Below are 24,595 nucleotides of genomic sequence, written 5' to 3'. Positions count from 1 at the left end.
CACACTGACTCTTTGATTTTTAAAATTTGAATAATGTACAGACTAATTTGTTTTTTTAATGCAATATCAGTATTTGCTCATGTTTTCTAAATTCCTTATAAAATAAAGTTAATTCAATCTGCATTTTCCTAAAATTATCTTTGCTGAAATGTTTTCTGCCGTTTATCTAATTTTGTTTACATTGGTAGGCATGTCAGAGAAGTATTATACTCTCAGTATCTTTATTAAAAAATTCTAGCAACTTACTACCCCAAATATACAATTCTATTCAAAAATATCTTCCCGAAGAAGCCTCTTAGTCTTTGATGCTGTTTGTATTTGGCGTAAGACAGATGAAATACGTGAAATAATAGGTTCATGTACCAGTCGGCGTTTTACCACAGTGACACTCACTTTTAGAAAATGAAAGTATAGAATGAAATGAGAACGGCTAAGTTCTCTCCACCTCCTTTTCGACACCTTATTATTTGACATATTTCATGTCTCATCAGCTTCGTTGGTGTACACCTGGTGTTCAACTGGTAGTCACACACCACCTGTGACTGTGATCCTTGGTTTGAGGCAGGCAGCCCCTGTGTGTTAAGAGGCTTTTGTTTGTTTGTTGGAGCAGAACCAGCTCTTGAGTACCTAGGATTTATAAATCCCATGAAGCCAGCTGTGGGGGCCCTTCTAAATAACACGTCAGCATCTTAATCTCAAGCTAGAAAGCAGAGCCTCCAAAGTTGTAACTTGGCTGTGTGTGAGCTCTTTTCCCTTTGCTTTATAAAACCATCTGCTAAGGTTCTTTAGTGACAGATAACATAGTGCTTGTTTAAGATAGGAGCTGGTGTGCTGGCCCAGTGGCGCAGCGGTCAAGTGTGCATGTTCCACTTCAGCGGCCTGGGGTTCACCAGTTCGGATCCCAGGTGCAGACATGACACTGCTTGGCAAGCCATGCTGTGGTAGGTGTCCCACATATAAAGTAGAGGAAGATGGGCATGGATGTTAGCTCAGGGCTAATCTTCCTCAAAAAAAAAAAGAAGATAGGAGCTGGGGGGAAAATGGTTAGTAGAAATGAAATCTAGGGTAAAAAGCTACACTTTGTTTAGTAAAATGCCCCATTTTGGTGCTTTATAGATGATGGATGCTAAGTTCTTATAGCAGGCAAGAGTTTTAAAAGTGGCTGGCCCAATGTGATCCATGAGAATACTCTTCCTCTTAGATTTGAGTTTGGAGCTCCAAGTTCTTCACATTTTGGTACATAGGTTTATGTAAGAATTGAAATCCTGGCCAGCCCCATGGCCTAGTGGTAAAGTTTGCATGCTCTGCATCAGTGGCCTGGGGTTCGCAGGTTCAAATCCCAGGTGCAGGCCTACACACCACTCATCAAGACATGCCATGGTGGTGTCCCACATACAATTAGAAAGATTGGCACAGGTGTTAGCTCAGGGCCAGTCTTTCTCACACACACACACACAAAAAATTAAAAGAATTGGAATCTATTGGCTTTTTGTTTTTTGAGGAAGATCAGCCCTGAGCTGACACCCATCACCTCCTCTTTTTGCTGTGGAAGATTATCTCTGAGCTAACATCTGTGCCCATCTTCCTCCATTTTATATTTTATATATATTTTATAAGCCTGCCACAGCATGGCTTGATGAGTGGTGTGTAGGTCTGTGCCCGGGGTCCGAACTGGCAAACCCTACGCCACTGAAGCAGAGCATGTGAACTTAACTGCTATGCCACTGGAATGGCCCCTCTACTGGCATTTTTTTGTGTCTTCTGCTTTTGGCATGAAAAGCTGAAGTTAATCTTTAAAAAAAAGATGTGTGTTTATGTATATACAAAGAGAAAGAGAGTGAATGAATATTTGTGGAGAGGTGGAGGGAATGTTTGAACATTTTATTCCATTTAGGTGTTGTAACCATCAGAAAACCTTAATAAAACTCACTGCGATGAGGCGTTTAACTTGGAGTGTAACAACATCTTACACACTGCTTAATGAAACACATGCTCTGCTCTTAGGCCAGCTCTCTGGAGCTAAAGGTAGCTACATTTCCCTCACTGTGTAAAGATTCCCTAATATATTACCCATTGCACATATTTGGAAGGTCCTTCTTTTTTCTAAATTAACTTGTAATTTTCCTCGGGCAGGAGTCCAAGTAGAAATGTGAGGAAAAATATAAACAAATGTATTCTTTGCAAAATTTCCACAATATCAATGGTCTTACCTTTCTAATACCTTAGGGCTTAGCTGGTGTGTATGTATTTGTAAGTGCATACTGTCAAATCACGTGACTGGTGAGGAATTTACTTTTGATTATTTTTCTTGACCTTGTTCTCTTCCAAATATGGCATCAGCTTATAGGAGTTTATGATTTTGAAGCTCAAGCCTTTAAGAAGAAATTTAAACTTGCATTAACCTTGTTCTGTTGGGGAGGAAAAAAACTGAAATAGAAAGTTTTAACCCCTTTGGAGAACTAGAACTCAGTTACTCTCTCATATTATTAGGATTGCTGTAAAAGGTAGACTTTCAGAAAAAAAAGCCCTAATCATTTTTAATATATGGAAATACCTGGTAGTCCATATTTTGATATTATTCCCTTTTCACAATTTTGCCTATTATTGAATAAAGAAAATGTGAGGATTCAGTACGAAAAATACGCTATTTGTTCACAGAAAAAGCATGTCCTTTGAACTTGGCACTTGGTAGTAGATCGATTTTTAGCAGCCACCTTTTAACTGCAGGGACTTCTAACAGCCTTGGCTATTAGAGTCTCCTTAGCCTTTTTTCCTGGATTCCTAGGGGGCTCTCAGGTGCCTGGATCCAGCCAGTGCAAGGATTCTTGAAGGCAATATTTCTTTTCCATGCCTTTGCCTAGGGGGGTCTTCTGGGAGCTAAGACTCCCAAAACTATACTGTAGACTTTTGAAAAAGAGTCCCGTCTCTCCCCCTGCCCCCGCCATCCCCCAAACCAGCCTAGGGCCCAAGTCTCCAATTTGTAAAGCTTGGCAGAAAGAGCAGGGGAATGGATACCTGGGAGCTTCCAAGAGATCACAAGTTCCTCTGCAACTTCTTACTGGTCTGGTGTTGCTATTATAAGTGTGTTTGGGTGGTAATGATTCTGTGATACACATTCAACTTTGAAAACCACGGATAATCTTCACTTTCTTTTGCTCTTGGATTTTGACTGCCTGTGATCTAAAGCAGTGGTCTCCAAAGTGGGGCACATGTATAGTAAGCCATTGAAAAGCAGGAAGAAAATACTGGAGCTTCTATTTGTATTTCTTTTTAAATCTCATCCTTGACATTTTTTTAGTGGGTTTGATAATATGTTGTTACATGATATACTGTGTATAATATATTGTTAGAGTATTGCTTTAACAGTTCATATATATAATTATAAGTAAATTCACATATATTGGGGACTACTTGGACAACTTTAGGCAAGTTGCTTAAATGCTTTAAAAGCCTCAGTTTTTTCATATTTAAAATGGGGATATGATAATACCCATTTATCAGAGTTGAGAGGATGAGGAGAAATAATACATATAAAGACAGTGCCTGGTACATGGTAAGCATTCAATAAATATTAGTACTATTACCATTACAGTGGGTGAATGGGAGTGGGTTTTCTTATGCTATCTTTCAATATTGCTATACCTTTCAATATTGCTGTAAGTCATAGACCTAACAAGGACAGTCAGTGGCTACTGATAAACTAAAATGTAGAAAGTGAGATTCATTTTTTCCATGTATTTCTTTCTGTTCACATTAAAGTATTTAAAAACATTTTTTGCCTCAATTGAAAGGTGGTTAGAGGCAGCCAGCTTCCAGCTCTAGACAAATACTCTTTTCATGGCCTTCCTTTCACATGTATACAATCAGCATTTATCATTCAAAAATCTTATTAACTGGTGGTTTGTTTGTATGATCTAGCCTGCCCTGAGCCAGGCTGAAGCTGTTGGAGAAGGAATGAAAAATGTCAGATTAGGTCCAAATTGTATTTGAAGGGGATAAACTTTTGAAGAAGAGATATTGGGAGATAAGTCAAATAGTGTGACATTTAAAAGTATGCTCTTGTTGCACATGAAGTGATAATAAATGGCTATGCTCCTGAAAAAGCCTCTACGTTCAGCACTAGTCGTACATTGTACCCGTATTGTGTGTACTACCACCTCATTAAGGCCAACCTGAGAGAATTATCAGAAAACACCAGATCATTGCATTTAACACTGTGTTCTAATTATTTGAGTTTTTATCTACCTCACCAGAATGTAGACTTCTGGAGGTCAGGGACCATTTCTGTCCTGCATCCTAGTACCTTGCATTCAATAAATATATTGAATTGAATTGACTAGTCGCTTGACCACAGTCAAACAACTAGTAAGTGGTAGACCTAGGATTTAAATCCAGTCTATCTTCACTTGTTAGCTCATTTAATTTCACAGCCCTACAAAGAGGACCTTGTCTTCATTTCACACATATGGAAACTTTTGGAAAGAGCAGTGTCTTGCCCAAAGTACCATAGGAAGCAAATGGCAGAAAGGCATTCAAACCCAGGAATGTCTGATTTCCTCTGTTACGCTGGTTACTTTTCCATTGCACCTGCAAATCATTTGACCTTGTTAGTATGAAAGTTTCTGTTTCTTAAGTGGTTTTATGTACAAATGCCATTTCAGAAAAAAGTTTAGAGTTACGGATCTGGAATAGTCATGTTATGGGAGTGCTACAATGCATTCTCAAATTCCACTTCAAGAATTTTAAAAAAGCCTTGTTTAGAGAAAACTTGTTTTAAAGAAGTCTTTTGGAAGTCTGCTTAATATGCCCTCAAATCTGTGTATGTATTTAAGCTGTTTATTGGTATTTTCCTTTTATATGAATAATACTAGTACGATCAGCCATGTTTTCTAGTATTTTGTAGGAATAATTAGTTAGAATGATACTTAGAATCATGTTATGAAACCCTGCCTGCCAGAAAATGAATGGGCTTGCCTGTTTTATGTACTGTACGTGGTTTCCCTCCTGCCTTTGTGTTCACCTAGACAAGTAGTTGCTCCTCCTTTTCTGTTGGCAGCAGCACCTGGCCAAGTACTGTGCTCATGGTAGCGCTCAGCGCTAAGAATTATCTCCTCATTCTTCATTGCTTGGGCAAAAAGGACAAGCACCTGCCTCTAGCCTCTTCACATTGCCTAATAAAGTGTCTTCCTCTCAGCAGTCTTCCTTTCTGGATCCCTTCCTTTCTGACATCTTCGAATTCATGGAAGGAAGAACTGGGGAAACTAATCTCTTCTGCTAAGCGGCTTGTGTGGGGTGACTGATATGCCAGAAACCTCATAACTACATTAAAGGGGAGAGTTCGTAAGCAAACTACCTGTCCCATTGCTTCCTGTGATGGTGGAATGAAGAATACGGCAATTCTGAGGAGGTCCTGGATGTAAAAACTTTTAAAACTATAGAGTGCTCCACAAAATGAGGCTTTTCATTAACACATGATCCTCGGCCTAATGGGCCAAACACCTCATATTATTTGAATATTCCCCATTTTGTTGGCAGGTGGAAGTCTCACTCTACCCATTAATATGCAGCTAAAGGGCAGAGGCTGAGTCCTTTTAACATGCTTTGGGCAGCACCTAGCACAGTAAGGCATTAATAAATCTTTTTGCCAACTGCGATTAAAAGTTTCTGGAACGAGGTTGCTGGGTTCAAATCCTGACTCTTATCATTTATTAGTTCTAAGAAATGGGGTCAGTAGCAGTTCTAACATCACAGAATTGGGGTAGAAAAATCACTACACGTTAGTTAGGAAGTTATTCGCCCTTTGGTGGCTTCCTCCAGCCCAGCTACAGGGCACTGTCTGCACCACGGCGTGACCAGCACAGGCCTCAGGCCCGCGTCCTGCCCGTGCCCACGCCGCGCAAGCGCAGCCCGGCTCCCCGGGCTACCCTTCCCAAGCTTGCGTGAGCGGGAGATTGCGTCTCGCGATGTGCGTGCGCGTGCGCGGTCCTCGCGAGCTCGCGCACGCCGCCCCTCGCAGTACAGGGCTGTGACGGCCTCTTCCTCCTGTGCCCGGGGTGAGACCCTGAGCGGTGGCCGTGGCCGGAGCTAGGAGCCAGCGGCCGTCTTGCCGCCGCCGGCCTCGCCCTCTGCCCCTGTGTCTTGGGCTCTTCTCCGCGTAGTGCAGAGGCGGCGGGCTGGGAAGGGAGCGGCGCCAGCGTGAGATTCCCAGCCGATGGGCAGCCCCTGGGCGCACTGAGGGGCCGGGATACTAGCGGCGGAGGTAGGTGGGCGCGCGGGGGCTTGTCAGCCCGGCTGGGAGCGGAGTCGGGGCGGCGGGCGCTCGTGGAGAAGGCAAGGAGGCGGTGAGAGCGGGGGCCTTGCCAGTTGGTGAGAGGGGTCTCCGAGCCGCGCATGAGGAGGGGCTCTGGCCTAGCCCGGAGCGAGAGGAGGCGCCCCGGACGTAGCCTGCTCTTCCCCCGACGCGGAGCCATTACTGGGGGGAAATTCCTCCTGCGGCGGGGGAGGGGTCACCCTTCTTTCCTCGGGGAGGTTGGCCTCCCCCCTTTAAACTGAAGCCTGCCGGCTTCCAGATGCACGTCTGGATGGAGTGGCCGGCGGACTTCTGCAGCTTGCTGGACTCCGAGTGCGCGGCCAGCGGCCAGGAATTTGGACTCTGGGAGGGTACACAGCCCTTTCTGATGTGGGCGTGTATCTTCTGCAAAGTTGTTCTTGCTAATATGTTAATAATCGCTTCCGGGCACAACCACTGGTACATTTCTGAACGCTTCGTGTCAAATGAGGATTCTGGCAGCGGGTAAACTGCGCCGTGGGGCGCAATTAAGGAGTAGAAAGAAGACAAAGAAGGCCGTTATTTATGTTCTGTCCTGGTATCAAAACTTTCCGTGGTGGGGCAGGATGCGTGGCTCCTGGCGTTTGTTTCGGCCTTTGCTGAATAGACTTTCTGAGTGATGGAGGTGGGTCACAAGTGGACTTTGATTTAGAATTATAGCATCGTATATGATTCTGTATAATTGTCACAAGCCAGATGACCCGAAATAAATCTCTGAGAATTATGTGGTTTGATCTTTGGAAGAGAGCAGAACTTAAGATTTCTTGAGAGGAAGATTTTTTTCCCCATGTTTAGAAGCTTCGTGAATGCCTTGTGAAGTTGCTAAAAATAGTTCTTTATGTTGGCAGTGATGACTGCCACATTCAAGAGAAGGGAAAGGAATTACTTCCTAAAGAACGGCTCACAGGAAGTCTCTAGGGATTAAACACAGTAAAACAACTTCAGGATGGCAAGTTTTAGCGTATGCTTTAAAAACTCTAATTTAGGCATAGTTAAAATGTATAGAAGCTCTTAGTTGACCCCTGTGTATTCATTGAACCTTCGGTAGTCTACACAGTCTGTAACTCCTGGCTTTCATTCAGTCCGAACTTTCTAGAACTGTATTCGTTCTGACTCTTAAGAAGTGTGGACTGTATACTTTCAGTGGACTCTGTATGGGGAGAATCTTTCAAGAAGGAACAAGTAGCTGACAGGCCGTGAAGTGGGAATAGGGAGGCATTCTTAAGTGTAGGATTCATGCTCGTATTTGTAAATACTGCATACAAACATGTATATCCTGCGCGTATATATATATGATGATTATGCATACAAGGATCTAATGCTGCTGATTCCCATCTTAAAAAGTTGAAATCTAAAAGTAGAACAGAATTGGTTTTAATGGCCGGTCGGATTGCGCAGCGGTTAAGTGCACATGTTCCGCTTCTCAGAGGCCTGGGGTTCGCCAGTTCGGATCCCAGGTGCGGACATGGCACCGCTTGGCAAAAAGCCATGCTGTGGTAGGCGTCCCACGTATAAAATAGAGGAAGATGGGCATGGATGTTAGCTCAGAGCCAGTCTTCCTCAGCAAAAAGAGGATTGGCAGCAGTTAGCTCAGGCTAATCTTCCTCAAAAAAAAAAAAAAAAAGAATTGGTTTTAGCTCTGTTTTCTTTTTTAGTTAACTATTTACGTGGGTAACTGTCATAGTAAATTTCTTGTCCAGCTTGTTAATTAGTTATTGAGTAAGCAGAATACTGTACTGATTTCTTGGCAGTAGCAGGGAAGGAAAATGTAGAACGTATAGAAGACTTGCCCTTTAGAAATGTTAAGTCAGTGTCTCACTGTCTTTCCATTGGAATAAACTGCTTTACTCCCATCTCTTTTGTGTCCTAGTGCTTAGAACAGTGTATTGCATGGAGTTGGCCCTCAATAAATGTGCACTATGTCAGAAGTAAATTAACATAATACAAACCAAATGCATAAGTTACTGGAGAAGATTAAAGGAAATGGAGATGGGTGCATTTTTTTTTTAATTGCAGATCTACTTTTAATGGTCTGGTTTTTTTAATGTTGCTTGTTGTCTGAGTAAGGGATATATGACAGCATCTTGCCTCTAAAAGCCTAACGTAATGTAAGCTGAGACTGTATATCCTGAGTGCTAATAGATGGTAAATGTTCTGATATATTAAGAGAAAACAAAGTTAAGGAAAGTAAGGTCCAGAGGGAAGGTTTTGGTAAGTTAGTGAAAGGAACTTGAAAGGCATGAACTATAAAGCATTGAAACAGATGGTGGGAAGAAACATTTTCTTCCTTTGCCGACTGTGCTACCTGTGGAAGAGAACTTCTACTTTTCTACTTTTTTTGTTAGAACTTACCAGCAGGGTGATTATATTGAATAATAAAATTGAAAAGGGATAACTTTTTCTCTTATAATCTTCTGCTCAAAGGTCTGAGTCTGTTTCTCTTTGTGTTTGCATGTGGTCTCTAGTTCACCTTTCCTGGCAATAAACTAGTGTTTTGATTCCTATCTAATTCCTGTGTATATTTCTCAATTAGTTTATAACTTAAAGGGGAGAGTACTGTGGTCGGTCCCTTCACAAATCTCAACACTGGCTTTTCTTCAGTTTGGAAAACAAATCTGTTTGACTTTGTAGACGTTATCAATAGAAAGATTTTGTGGCTATTTGGAGAGGTAGGAGTTAAAGAGGGGAATAAAAACTTAAGCAGGAATATTTTAAATCTGGTCTTGTGTTTTCATTTTAGTATAGCCGAGTGATTCTCATGGTGGGGAGTGGATTTTTCCCCCCCAAGGAATATCTGGCAATGTCTGGAGAAATTTTGGTTTGTCACAAACTGGGAGGAGGAAAAGGAGGGTGTAGCTACTGACATCTAGTGGGTAGAAGCCAGGGATGCTGCTGAGCATCTCAGAATGCACAGGACAGCCTCCCACAACAAAGAACTGTCTGACCCAAGTGATAGTGCTGCTGTTGGGAAAGTCTGATATACAGTTGTACTCTATACTGAAATTGTTGGTTCTGAAGTTAGTGTGCCTGAATTCGTATTTGGCTTTACCATTTCCTAATGTGTGACCTTGGCAAGTTGCTTAAAGTCCATGTCTCAGTTTGTGTAAAACAGAACTAATAATAGTATGTTCCTCATAGAGTTGTGGTGAGGATTAAATCAGGTAATGTGCAGAGTGCCAGTCTTATTACCTGGCACATAGAAAATACTCAAAACTGTTAACTTTTGGCTAATATTATTACACTTGGAACACATCTTGGTGATCTCTCCTTATTTCTCATCTGAAATTAGAATTTGAGCTAGTGAAGTAATAATTCATAACTTTGTTCTCATTATATTCTTGGGGAATGAGTGAAGAATTACTCCTTTTAATATTTGTGTTTAGCTCAGTCTTATTTTATGTTCCCAAGTCTGTAAGGCTTCTGCCGTAAACAAGTAGCTTCTCATTGTAGGTGTTTTTCCTTCCTAGTTAAGACTTCTAAGCCAGCTGGCCAATAGTTCTGTATCTGTTGATTCTCAGCATATATTTAGTAATTTAACAGAATTCAATTCTATGACTTGATTCCCATTTCCTTTTACTTTTATAAACTGAAATAAATTTACAGTGGTTTTGGCTCGCATTAATTATCTGTTCTTAGCTTCTGGGAGTAACTATTTTTGTAACTGAGTTTTGGTGCAATTTCACATGTATGAAGGGTAGAGGCTAACATCTTCACAACTTGGGGCTAGACCTTAATACACATTTATGACTCTTTTTCCAAATCTGAATTGGAACCTGAGTCTTTATCTTTCTTATCTCAGTGAAATATAATACTATAGCCTATAAACTCTCATTTTCTATGTGTTTAAACAATAGTGCTGTTTAGGGCTGGCTTGTTGTGGTGTTTATACATCTTGTATAAAGAGAAAAAAAATTACAGTGATGTCCTCACAGATAAAACAGAGGCTTTGGACTGTTTTTAATAAGTCACAGGGCTCTTGTAAGGGGAAAAGATCCACACCATATTTATGATCAAGGGAGAAAGCAGTGTCGTACATTCAGCTTTTTGTCTTGATAGCCATACCTTCAAAATAGCAAATATTTTATTATGATTGTTCCCCATATTTTTGAAGTGTAAGTCTCAATTGCTTGTATAAAATGTTCACTCATTTTAGCTAATGGAAAGCTTTGTTTACCCTTTATACTGGTACTGCCTCCTGTTTGGTGGGGGTAGTTTGAAGGGAGTGGTACCTTGGGCCGAGAGATTGTGTTCTTTGCTTGGCACATTCTATCTTTTGTAAAGTGTAGCATACACTCAGGATTCTGTATAAATAATAAATTATGATAACGATGAGGAAGTGTCTATTTTGTGGAAATTGTGGTCAGATCAGAAGTATACATGTGAGAAATATAATAAAAGGCCAAATGGAGACATTCTAAGAATGTTAGGCAAACTTAAAAAAAAAGAATCAAGTCATTAAGAATTCTTGTCTTTATTGTTATCCTTCTGGGGTTTAGTAATATAGAAGGAAAAAGCCTACAAAATATAACAGATTTACTTTCTACTTATACACTTTTTCTAGTTCCTAAGCAGAGAACATTATGGCTACTAAATTAATATTATAGTTATCTCCAATGGCATTTGTCCCTACCTGTGATCGAATTGAAAAAAACAAGCATCTTTGAATCTGCTGATGTGTGTTAGTTTATAAGTGATCTGGATTCCTGCCTGTCAGCTTAATTTTAGGTAGCTTGCGTAGTACTTGGAAGACAGACTATTTTCCCACCGAATGCTGTCATACAGATAGATATTTGTATATGTGTATTTATTCACATTTGTCTTTTATTTTTGGTAGAAAATGATGCATCCAGTTGCCAGCAGTAATCCGGCTTTCTGTGGGCCTGGCAAGCCTTCCTGCCTCAGTGAAGATGCCATGAGAGCTGCTGATCAGTTTGACATATATTCCTCCCAGCAAAGCAAATACAGCCACACAGTCAGCCACAAACCAATGGCTTGTCAGAGGCAAGACCCATTAAATGAAACACACTTGCAGACTACAAGTGGTAGAAGCATAGAGATAAAAGATGAACTAAAGAAAAAGAAAAATCTCAACCGATCTGGTAAGCGTGGCCGGCCTTCAGGAACGACCAAATCAGCAGGATACCGGACCAGCACAGGCAGACCCCTGGGAACCACCAAAGCGGCTGGATTTAAGACAAGTCCAGGCAGACCTTTGGGTACAACTAAAGCTGCGGGATACAAAGTCAGCCCAGGGAGACCTCCAGGTAGCATTAAAGCTCTGTCCCGTCTTGCCGATCTTGGTTATGGCTGCGGCACTGCTGCTTTCCCTTACCCCATGATGCATGGCAGAGCAGTTCACGGGGTAGAGGAAACCAGCAGTGAAGTCAAGCCACCCAATGAGTGAATGAGGCAGGAAAGGAGGGCCAGGTTTAGAAGGAAGATGGTGAATAATCCCAAAGCTTCTTGGTTTTATTTTGACATACATGCTTTTATGGCCTGGGCTTTCCAAATTTGTTTTCCTGTTTGATTTTTTTTCCTGCTTTTGCTCAGAAACTGCCATATGCTGACAGATGCACTCAGGGCATGAGCAGTGTCATTCAGTTTGTACATAGGTTAAAATGTAACACCTAACTAAATCATTTTTGCTTTTCCTTTAGAATTATGGTTGTCTCTCATATTTCATTACTACTTTTGGGCCATTCTAAATAGATGCTTAATGTGCTAAACAAATAAAACCATTATACATATTAGTTTGTGAAGTAAGCCTATAATATAATAAAGATAATATCTAAGGTATTTTTAACTGATGGAACAAAGCAAACTAATGATTCAGGATTACTTGAGGTAATGGCTGTGAGTTTTTGTAACATTTGTTTTCATGAGATAGGACACATATTTGTATGCTTTGGCATTTACATAGACTTCAGATATTAAAGGTCTTATTTTTAATGTTCTAGGTTTAGGCAGCTTCTTATTTATTGATCTACATGACATTAATTGATTTAACCATTATTCTTAAAAGAATTCTTCAGTGTTTGCCTTTCAGCATTGATAGGTTGTATATATTTTAATTGCCTAAGAGCATATATACCAAACACTACAAGCAATTCATATTTACAAGAAAATTAAACTTTTTTATAAACACTGCACATTACATTTTTGGTGAAATACAATGCATTCTGAGAATAGCATATTTAATATAATAGAAAAATAAACATTCCTAAGGTCTGCATGTAGCTATAGTCACTACATTTTACCTTCCATATACTTAAAACATTTATTAATGTTGTTCGTTTTTAGTTTTTTCTGAAAAATTGTCCCATTGCATTAGCACTTACTGTGGTTTCAGGTTTATATCTACCAAAGGACACAAAATGAATGGTAGACTGTAAAACTGGTCTAAACAAAGTGCAGTTTTCTGTCAGAACCCAAATAATTAAGAAATATATAGGAATACATCTATGCATGAAACATGTAAAAAATATGTTTGTTAGCATAATTAAAAATCTAATTGTGTCTCCAGTGAGACCACTTCATCCAAAAGAAAATTTTTCCCAACAATATTTGCTTTAGAAGCAAGATAGATAGAAAAGAAAAAAATTATTGGATAGATATGTAGAGTAGGGACAGAGGGAAATCTCTCTTCCCCCATTTCTGAAAGTAATATTCCTTGTTAATATACATTTTATTTATTCTGAGTCTGTTCTAAATAAAACTATTGTAAACTTTGGATTTGAAAAAAAATTCCACTGAACTTTAAAGTTACAATGTGTGTATTTGCGATTTTAAATGCCTTTGAGATTATAATGTAGATTTGCAGGACCTAAAAACTTTTAAAATAATTAAAATTTTAAAAGGGTGCATATTGTGTTGTTTGGGCTTGCTCTCAGTTAATGCAAACTCTGATTGCAAATGGATGTCATGTTTCGTACCTTTTTTATCAGGAAAAAAGCAGCAAGCCTTCAGGTGTTCCAGTGATGCCTGACACAATGAGCTGGACTTTATGCTGCTCTTTACAGTAAGAGGTGTTGCATTGTATGTGGGGACTGTGTGTGCACTGGCATCTAAGACAGTGACCTCAACAATTTTAGCTTTGCACAAACCATAGAGAGCAATGTTGGATGACTACATGATTGGTTGTAACATTCTGGCAGCTAAATTGCTACAAGAGTTTCTTCTTGCAGAAGCTTAAAATATAAAATTTCTAATAATTTACTCAGAACAGTATAACTTCTGACACACACAAATGCTTACATTTTTATTCATATGTTCATCTATCCACTTGTATTATCTATCTGTCATTTAGGTGTTTCTTAAGATGGTGTTTAGCAGTTGGCTGCTTAGAAATCCTCTTGATTTCCTGAAAACTGTTGTTTAATTAAATGTTCTGCCTTAGAATAATATATACCACTGTTAAGATTTGGTTGCATTTTGTGTTTTATAGTATGTCCATTTGATGTATCCCTTTCAGTTTATTTTCATTCCTGGTTTTGTTATACACACCCTTCCCTTTCTCCCTGCCCTTTCCTACGTCCGTTCCCCTCCCCCTTTTCCCATCCTCCAGCACATCTACTCAGTGGTGCTGTGCTGTGTGTCAGAAGATAAAGCAGGTGTATTATTGTATAATGAATTTTGTATACAAGTTAATGAAATGGTGAAATCACCTAAAGGAAGTATATTCATAACAGTGTTTATTAATATCAGGAGCTATATCCCAGGAAAAAAAGAGGGCAAGTGGCTACAGTTGTGACTGGATAACATCATTTAGAAAGCTGAATTTTCTGTTCATGTGAACAGTTACCTTGAGTATTAGATCTGTAGACTGGTGAACATCTCCTGATTCCACTTCCTTTTCTCCTTGTGAACAGTTTATTGGTGCCATGCTGAAGAGAAAGACACCTAAGTGATAACATGAATGAAGTCTTAAAATAGAAAATATTTTTACTTCTCTATAATCTGAAGACTACATTGTGCATCTTTTGTAACACTGTCTCTTGTCATGATAAACACTGAAATAGCATGTTAAACAATTGCCTATACTTTAATATAATCAGTTGGGGGAAACTGGCCTTTTCTTCCCACTGTATGATTGTTTCTTGAAAGGTAAATTGCTAATTTTATATTGTGTAATTCTGTTCTTCACAAAATAGGTTTCACTATTCTATATTAAAACTGTTGGTCAGAAAATGATCTGCTATTCAAGTAAGTTTGCTTTACTTTTTTCCTTTAAAAAATATTTTAACATGCCTTATTTATTATTCTTATCATATTAACAAATAAGGAGCTAATAGAAATGAAATTTTCCTTTTTTGACAGATACAACCTTGCATAACTAATCTTTAGTATGGGATGATTTTGATACTATCTTTGGAGTTTTGCACTGGATATTAAAAAAATACTGGCACAATATAATGGAAGAACATAAGTATCTGATTAATTTTTAATATTTGGGGACATTTTTAAAATCAGTGTTTCAATTAGACTAGAAAATTCTTTATATTTTTTATTTATTTTTTAAAAGAAACATCTATTAAAGTAATATTCATTCCAAAGTGATATTTGTGGAATTTACATGTATATTTTCATGAAATGAGAATAGAGTTTCTTTGAGTTAAGGAGGAAAAAAATTATCTGGATCTATTTATTAGGTTAAAAGTGATCCATCCAGTGTAAGAAAAACCAGTGTACGAACTAAAGGAAAAAAAATAAAAACTTCTCCTTTATATTCTAAGAAGCTTTAAAAGAACAATTCAGGGGTTATTGACCGTAACTGCTACTCTGTTGGTCATTGTCTCTATATGCAGTAAAATTTTATGATCCCTTTTTAGTAAAATATAAGAATTCACAACACTTCAAAATGTTTTTTTCCTCGGACATAAAATATTTTGATGCTATTATGATTTTTGTTTTTATTATAGCTTAACTATACGCTGTTAAACTCTAGGATGTATCTAAATCTTTTCTTTGCTTTTTCCCCCTTCTCTCCCCAAGTAGATAAATCTGTGCTCTCCACATATAATGTATTTAATTTTCAGAAAATTTAATGCTGTAGTAAATCAAGTGTGTGATTTATAGTAATCAGACCACTTTGATTCTTTAAGTTTCACACTTTCCTTTTTCCACAGATAATTACAGAGAAAATAATTACCAATTAACTGATATAAGCACGCTGTCCTCTGCTGTAAAAAGTCTGAATAGATACTGTGTATGTTTTCACGTCCATGAACTTGAGCTACTCGTGTGCAATTATGTGTATGGGAATGGAGTAGTGTTCATGATTTGTATCTACATCATCATATGGATGTATATTTATTAATAAAGTCATTACTTTAAAACCAACCATGTTAACTACTTTATTTCTTAGCGTATTTTTCAAGTAGGGGAATAGTAAATGGTAAACCTTTTTCATGACAGTGAATCTTGTATTTTTCTTGGGTTGTGCCTTCTGAATTCTGCCCTCTGTACTCTCTTGTTTTTCTCAAAATAGTAATATTTATATATTTGTAATTTAAAATCCTAACTTATAAATGGGTCTCATTCTCTTTGCATTTCTTTCCCATTATTAAGATACATCAGGCTAACAGTTCTACTAAAGGCTTATGTTTAAATTTAAGCATGATTGATCCTTTTAATTTAAGAAATTCAGATATGAAACATGGCGGGTGTGTTTTTGTTAATCTTAGGGAGAGCAGCGTGTGCATATTTCATAACGGTCAGATATTGGAGATATAAAAAGAAAAACACTTTCCCCTAATTATTTGAACATATAATTACCTTTTCCATTTTCTTGGAACTCTGTAGATCATCTGGAAGAGTGGTTGGCAAACTAAGGCCCACTTCTTGTTTTTGTAAATAAAGTTTTATTGGAATAGCCATTCCCATTTGTTTACAGATTGTCTATTGCTGCTTTTGCACTACAATGGCAGAGCTGAGTAGTTGTGACATAAGGCTTGCAGAGCTGACCCCTCATCTAGAAGGATAAATTGGAGTAGGAAACAGCAAATAAAATTTGAAGTTGAATTTCAAAATCTGAGCACAATTTTTTTTTTATTATTTGCCTTTGGATTATATTAAATATTCTTCAAATTACACTTAAAAGTGATTTTTATGTGTGCTTTTGCTCAAATTGTTGAAGTCCTTTCACTTGTACATGGGAATGTGCTGTTGATTAGATGTACTATTCCTAATCTAGGAAAAGATCTACACCATCATAATATGGATCATTTACTGTGGCTCAAAGGATTACTTATTTATTGTGTACTAACTATGATTTTACCACATTTTCTATAGCTCTTTATATAGAGTTTTATAATAAAAAGTTACTTGTTTATTGTAATTATACTTGCCAAATTCTCATTCTCGGGCAGTTGTCAGAGAGCAAATCAGTGTCCTATTCACTTGAAAAAGCCAGCCAGTTGAAGATTTGTAGGTTGAAGAGAAGGCAATCTCCCTTTACCTCTTAGAATTTATGCCTTGAATGTTACTAACACTCGTGTGTTTTGTTTTTTTTTTAAAGATTTTATTTTTTTTCCTTTTTCTCCCCAAAGCCCCCCGGTACATAGTTGTATATTCTTTGTTGTGGGTCCTTCTAGTTGTGGCATGTGGGACGCCGCCTCAGCGTGGTCTGATGAGCAGTGCCATGTCCGCGTCCAGGATTCGAACCAACGAAACACTGGGCCGCCTGCAGCGGAGCATGCGAACCTAACCACTTGGCCACGGGGCCAGCCCCAACACTCGTGTTTTTAATCCCAGCAGTTGCCATGGTATGTGGGAATCATGGACAATGTTTAGAAAATATAAATCAATTGGCATTTGATAGTTTTATAACAACATAGAATCATGAATTTTGGCACAAATATTTAGGATATTATAGTTGTTGCTAAGCATATGAGAGGATGAAAGTAGGTCTCCTGTTACCATACATTTTCCTTTCTTAGCACTCAAATTTCTTTGTTCTGGGTTTATGAGGATTTCATCATCAGAATATCAGTCATGTTTCAGGATGTGCATCAAATATCTCGTGAAGTAAATGAGAATTTGTGTGTGTGTGGGGAAGACTGGCCTGGCCCTGATCTAACATCTGTTGCCAGTCTTTCTCTTTTTGCTCTTGAGGAAGATTGTTGCTGAGCTAACATCTGTGTCAGTATTCTTCCGTTTTATGTGGGATGCTGCCACAGCATGACTTGAGAAGTGGTGCTAGGTCCGTGCCCGGGGCTCCAAACCTGTGAACCCTGGGCCACCGAAGTGAAGCGCACGAACTTAACCACTACACAACCAGGCCGACCCCTAAATGGGAATTTTAGTGCCTGATTTCTGTAAGAGCAGTAGAGTAGCAGAGGTGCAGAGACTTACCCAAATACCTGTGGTAAGTTGTTGGCAAACGTAGAAAACACTGTAATGTTGCCTTTTTGGTGATCTCATTGGAAAAGGTCAGCCTTAAAGGGAACTTACAGCTGCTTCAGAAAAGATTTATAGTTATATAAATCTTTTCTAAAAAACAAAATACAAAACCCCATTGGAATGAAAATAGAGTATAGTAGTAATGACTTCTTAGTACAGTGCTTGGCATAAATAATAAACACTTTCCATGCTTTATTTCATTAAATCATTGCAGTTTTATTGAATGGTGCTGAAGGAGTTGGGGTATCCCTTTTCTTGGTAAGAAGACTTGAATCCCAGAGAGGTTAAATAATTTACCCAGAAACATACACCTAGGAAGTAGTAGAGTCAGCATGTGAGCCCATGGAAAGCTGGGCTTCTTAACCACCATCTACTGCTCACCATTGGAAACTTTCAAAGATGAGGTTCTGCTTTTAATAGTAAGTGTTTATGTACTGGTCCTCAGATAGATAAATGTGACCTTGGAAAACTAATATATTCATTTTGTCTCCATGCCAGTGGCCATTCTCTTGTGAGAACCTAGGAGCTTTGAAGGAGCTTCTTAGCAAGGAGAGTGACAGAAAAAGTCAGACTTATTTTTCAGTTTTCTCTGTAATTTGTCTTTCTCATTACTCTTAAAATTGTTAGTCCATTCTGTTAGGTGTTTATTTCCTTATGAGCTTGGCATGTTTTTAAGTACAGAATCTGCCCGTTTTCTTTGAGCTGCCTGATGCTGGTTTCTGACCTCTAAGAAGTTGGTTTGTGATATATTGTCTGTCATCTGTCCCTTTATCCTTGGGCTAGCTTTTTTGGGGATAAAAAGTTGCTTGTAGAGTGGCAGCCACCCCAGTTGCTGCCTTCTATGTGACCTACCGGCACCTATGGACACATAAGTTCTGTTTCGTTGTCCATTTTGTATTGTTTTGCTTGCTGATTTTGTTAATTTGCTTCAAATAACATCAGTTCTTTTTCATTAAGGGAAATATTTTTCACTAGTTTTGAAAATTTCTAATTTTTGTATTTATGTGAGACTTCATAATTATGCTGTTTTTGATATGGGAAATTCTAATCTTTATTAAGTCAATATAGTATTTCTGAATATCTGAAGTCTATTTCAACTGCCTATCTATATAGTGTGTATCAGGCCTTACAGTAATGATATTTATAACAAAGAGACCCCAAAATGTGATGGCTCTGATAAGGTTAGCATATTTCTCACCACATAACTGTCCTGTGCTCTCCTCTATGCAGTCTTTCAAGGACTTTGGCTCCAAGTGACTTTGCCATTTTCAAAACATGGCTTCTGAGATTACTCAGTTATTTTCATTTTAGCCAGCCTGAAGAGAGGTTTTGGAAGTCCACACCCTTTTAAGTAAAGGAGTTGTGTCACTTCCCACATTCTTTTGACAAGAGGTTGGCCACATGACTATGTATAGCTCCAAGAAGCAATGGGAAGTGTAGTCTCTGCTTGGACAGCCAGGTCCAGCTATGGAAGGAGAAAATGGATTTTAGTGACAATCTCTACAACATCCCTATAGGTAAGGATTGTAGGCCAAGGTTGGGGTAGAAGGAAGCAGCAAAATCCTACAGATTACATGAAACCAAATTGAGGTTTTTGAAGCTAATTTAAATATAGGTGTCATTTTTATGAACAAATTGTTAATTCACTAAAGATTTGAGTGCCATCTTTGAGCCAAACACTATTCTTAGTGCACTAGACCTCTAATGAAAAGTTGAGACCAGTAAACAGACAACTATACAATATGATGAATGCTATGTCTGGAGTAATTGCGGGGGGCTATGAGAATACTCAAAATGAAATGACATTTAACCTGAGAGCTGAAAGATGAGTAAGGATTGGTGTGTGGAGGAGGGAAGAGTGTTAAAGACACAAAAAGCAAAGCACATACACAAGCCTAGAAAGCATATTCTTTCGACAGCAGTTGTGTATGGTGAGTGTTGGTGGTGAACAAGGGTTGAGAAGGGGAGATAAAATGGACGAGACCATAGAAGGGCCCTGAAAACCAGTTTAAAGAGTGTTTTCTTTTGAGGACAATGATAAGCTGTTGGAAGTTTTTAAATTAGGGAATGACTTGCTCACATTTGTAGTTTCGGTTGGCTTGGAGGAGGAGAGATCGGAGGCAGGCACAGTGGTAAAGTCTCATTTGGGTGAGAGATTCTGATTAGAATTGGGCATTGGGGAAGAGAGAAGTGGACAGATTATGACCTGACACAGGTAGTTAATAAAAGTTAGTGTTTGTAATGTGGGAAAGAGAAGAGTCAAAGATAATGAGTGGTGACAGTATTAACTAGGCTAGGGAGCATGTGAGACTTGAGTAGTGACATAGTGTTAACAAGGCTAGCAAGCACACGAGTGTGTGCATACACATGCACACACGGTGGAGGGAGGTGGTTAGATGGAGTATATCCAAGCCAAGTATGACAGATTAAGATGGCTCCTGCCTGGGGCTGGCCCAGTGGTGCAGCGATTAAGTGCACACGTTCCGCTTCTGCGGCCCAGGGTTCACTGGCCCGGATCCCGGGTGCGGACATAGCACTGCTTGGTAAGCTATGCTGTGTCAGGCATATAAAGTAGAGGAAGATGGGCACGGATGTTAGCTCAGGGTCAGTCTTCCTGAGCAAAAAGAGGAGGAGGATTGGCAGCAGATGTTAGCTCAGGGCTAATCTTCCTCAAAAAAAAAAAAAAAAAAAAAAAAAAAAAGAAGGCTCCTGCCTATATCAAGGGGGTATAGTTTCTCTAGTATAGCCCAAGATCTAGTATAGCCCTTTGTAGACGAAAGTAAGAATTGCGTCGTTCAAAAAGGGACTTTTTTTTTGAGGTATAATTGACATATAACATTATTAGTTTCAGGTGTACAACACAATGATTCGATATTTGTATATATTGTGAATGATGACCACAATAAGTCTAGCTAACATCTGTCACCATACATAGTTGCAGAATTTTTTTTCTTGTGATGAGAACTTTTAAGATCTAGTCTCAGCAACTTTCAAACATGCAATACAGTATTATTAACTAGAGTTGCCATGCTGTGCATTATATCCCCATGACTTATTTATTTTATAACTAGAAGTTTGTACCTTTTGATCACCTTCACCCATTTTGTCCACCCCCCACCAATTTGTTTTCTGTATCTATGAGCTTGGTTTTTGTTTTCTTGGGTTTTTTTTAGATTCCACATATAAGTGAGATCATACGGTATATGTCTTTCTCTGATTGACTTCTTTCACTTAGCATAATGCCCTCAAGGTCCGTCCATGTTGTCCCAAATGGCAAGATTTCATTCTTTTTTATGGCAGGATAGTATCCCTTTATGTGTGTGTGTATATATACATATATACCATGTTTTTTTAATCCATCCATCCATCGATGGACACTTAGGTTATTTCCTAATGAACAATGAACATGGGGATGCATATATCTTTGTGTTAGGGTTTTCATTTTCTTTGGATAAATACCCAAAAGTGGAATTACTGGATCATATGGTAGTTCTATTTTTAAGTTTTTGAGGAAACTTCATACTGTTTTCTGTAGTGGCTGCAGCAATTTACATTCCTACCATCAGTGCGTAAGGGTTCCCATTTCTCTACATCCTTGCCAACACTTGTTATTTCTTGTCTTTTTAATAATAGCCAGTCTAACAGGTTTGAGTACTCTTCAATGTACAGAATTTGTTATGTTTTAAGTAAAAAACTATTTTAGTTAGTAATTTTCCTAAGCTTTCAACTGATCTAATAAATTCGGCAAAGCTTAGTAACTATTGAGCATCTACTCTACGATGTGGCAGCTCACACCCTGAACAAGACACAAGTCCCTATCCTCAAGGAACCCATAGGAGGAAACAAATAACTTAATATGTAGAACTTAAACCATGCTAATGCCAGTTTTTCTTTGTCCTGAATTGAAATAACGTGCTTTATCTCTCAAATTAGTGAATTAACTTTAGCACAGAGCCAGTGAAACTACAGCCCATCTGCGTAGTCCTACGCTGTAGGCTAGTTTTTAGATGAATTTCACGAGCAAAACTGGTTATTGTGCTTATTCCCTATAAGCTCACAAGTATCAGATAAGAGATCATTCATAAATCGTGATGATGCTGGCTTTTAAGTCATGTTGGGAACTACTTATATGTTGGGCTCCCTCTGTCACAGAAAGAAACGAATAATAACTACAAAGTGTTAATGCATCCTCACTATGCCAGGTGCAGAATGGCTGATGACTGAGACTGATTGATTTTTTTTGGAGTAACTAACTGTAGAACTGGCACAAAAACACCCCCAAAAAAGTCTTTGTAAAAAGACTTTTATCAGTCTATTTAAAATTTATTTTGGAAATTTCCAACATACCAAAATTTAGTAAAAATAGAGTATAATGACCCTCCATGTGACTGTTACCAAGCTTTAGTAATGAAAAGTTCAAGACTCATCTTTTTTTAATCTATATCTTCACCCACTCTGTCCCCCTCAATTATTTTTAAGCAAATACTCCAAATTACATTATACCATCCTAAAATATTTCAATACATGTATCTAAAACTAAAGACTTTCTGAAACACATAAGCATGATGTCATTATTAACACTTTTAAACAGTAATAATTCGAGGGCTGGCCCTGTGGTCGAGTGGTTAAAGTTCCACATTCTCTGCTTCAGTGGCCTGGGGTTCACAGGTTTGGATCCCAGGCACAGACCTACTCCAATCATCAGCTATGCTGTGGAGGCACCCCACATACAAAACAGAGGGAGATTGGCACATGTGTTAGCTCGGGGCTGATCTTCCTTAAGCAAAAAAAGAGGAAGATTGGTAATGGATGTTAGCTCAGGACAAATCTTCCTCACCAAAAAAGAAAAAAAAAGGTAATAATTTCTAAATATCAAGTATCCAGACAGTGTTAAAATTGTCCTAATTGTCCCATTATTATGAAAATGTCTTCAGTTGTTATGTCTCTTTATTGAAGTATAATTACAAGTAAAAAAATCTCACCTGTTGTAAGTATACAATTCATCATATTTTGTATGGCTGTCCAGTTATTCCAGCACATTTGTTAAAAAGGCTCTCCTTTCCCCCATTGAATTACTTTGGCATGTTTATTAAGAATCAATTGACCATAGATGTGTCGGTTTATATCTGGATTTCCTTGTCTCTCCCATTGATCTATATGCCAAAATTACACTGTCTTGATTTCTGCAGTTTTATAATGTTTTGAAATCAGATAGTGTAAGTCTTCCTACTTTGTTTTTTTTCCACAAAATTGTTTTGGCTATTTTGATGTTTGTGTTTCCATATAGATTTTAGGGTAGGTTGGTAAATTTCTACAAATCCCTATGATTTTGTTAGGGATTGTGTTGTCTCTATAGATCAATTTGGAGAGACGTGCCATCGTAACAGTATTCCAATCCACGAACATGGTATATCTCTCCATCTATTTAGCTCTTCCTTGATTTCGCTCAGCAATGTTTTATAGTTTTCAGTGTGCAGAACTTGCACTTCATTTGTTGAATTTATTCCTAAGTATTTTATTATTTTTGATCACATTGTGAATGGAATTTCTTTATTTCATTTTAGTATTGTTTGTTGCTAGTATATAGAAATATAATCCATTTTTGTATATTGATCTTGTATCTGACAACCCAGCTAAACTCACTTATTAGTTCTGGTAGTTTTTTCGATAGTTTCCATAGGATTTTCTACATACAAGATCATGTCATTTGTGAATAAAGACAGTTGTTCTTTCTTTCTTTCCAAACTATACACCTTTAATTTCTTTTAATTGCTTATTGCACTAGCTAGAACCTTCAATATGATGTTAAATAGAAATAGTCAGAAAGGACATCATTGTCTTGTTCCTGATATTAGGGAGAAAACATTTAGGCTTTCATCATTACGTATGATGTTAGCTGTATGTTTATGCTAGATGCCCTTTATCAGATTGAGGAAGTTCCCTTTTGTTCCTAGTTTTTTGAGAGTTTTTTTGTTCTCATTTTTTAATCATGAATGGGTGTTGAATTTTGTAAAATGCTTTTTCTACATCTATTGATCATACAGTTTATTCTACATTATTCTACAAGTGGTTTATTGTACTTTATTCCACAAATACGGTGTATTACATTAATAGATTTTTTTTTAAAGATTGGCACCTGAGCTAACAGCTGTTGCCAATCTTTTTTTTATTTCTTCTTCTTCTTCCTCCCAAAGCCCTCCAGTACATAGTTGTACGTCCTTGTGGTTGTGCTATGTGGGGCGCCGCCTCAGCATGGATGGATGAGCAGTGCCATGTCTGCACCCAGGATCTAAACCTGGGAAACCCTGGGCAGCCAAAGCTGAGTGTGTGAACTTAACCACTGGGCCACAGGGCTGGCCCCTACATTAATAGGTTTTTCAATGTTAAACCACTCTTGCATTCCTGGGATAAACCCCACTTGGTCTTGATGTATAATTCCTTTTATATATTGCTGGATTTGGTTTGCTAATATGTTTTTAAGAATTTTGGTCACAGGGCCAGCCCTGTGGCCAAGTGGTTAAGTTCTCACTCTTGGCCGGTTCGGATCCTGGGCGTGGACATGGCACCGCTCATCAAGCCATGCTGAGGCGGTGTCCCACATGCCACAACTAGAAGGACCCACAGCTAAAAATACACAACTATGTACCAGGGGGCTTTGGAGAGAAAAAATCTTTAAAAAAAAATTTCTTTTTGTCACATAAACGTTTGAATCAACATCCAAGCAAGGTCTCCAATTGCATTCAATTGATATGCCTCTTAACTACTTCTCTTGTATGGATTTCATTTCTCTTTTTTTCCCCCTTGTAATTTGTTTGTTGAGGAAACTAGGTCATTTCCCCCCAAATTCTGGCTTTTGTTAATTGTATC

The 24,595-nt window shown here is 38.3% G+C and overlaps 1 protein-coding gene across 2 annotated transcripts; it reads left to right on the top strand.

Annotated features, from left to right (window-relative positions):
- The first annotated feature begins 5,909 nt into the window (after positions 1-5,909).
- C14H5orf24 (chromosome 14 C5orf24 homolog) lies at positions 5,910-15,667 on the top strand. Of its 2 annotated transcripts, XM_005599410.4 has the most exons (3): positions 5,910-6,259; positions 11,163-11,592; positions 13,273-15,667. In XM_005599410.4, exons 2-3 carry the CDS (start codon positions 11,166-11,168, stop codon positions 13,311-13,313), a joined length of 468 nt encoding a protein of 155 aa, XP_005599467.1. In that variant the 5' UTR covers positions 5,910-6,259; positions 11,163-11,165; the 3' UTR covers positions 13,314-15,667. The 2 variants fall into 2 exon arrangements, with proteins under 2 accessions (XP_005599467.1, XP_001504429.1); XM_001504379.6 differs by having other exon boundaries at positions 11,163-15,667.
- The last annotated feature ends 8,928 nt before the right edge of the window (positions 15,668-24,595 follow it).

This window comes from Equus caballus, chromosome 14 (assembly GCF_041296265.1).
Source record: "Equus caballus isolate H_3958 breed thoroughbred chromosome 14, TB-T2T, whole genome shotgun sequence".
NCBI lineage: Eukaryota > Metazoa > Chordata > Mammalia > Perissodactyla > Equidae > Equus > Equus caballus.
Note: the sequence above shows the minus strand (reverse complement) of the source record. Positions and strands in the feature narration are given on the sequence as shown.

What these genes read in the sequence shown, in the direction of transcription:
- C14H5orf24 (XM_001504379.6), top strand. Translation starts at nt 11,166, where the DNA reads ATGATGCATCCAGTTGCCAGCAGTAATCCGGCTTTCTGTGGGCCTGGC.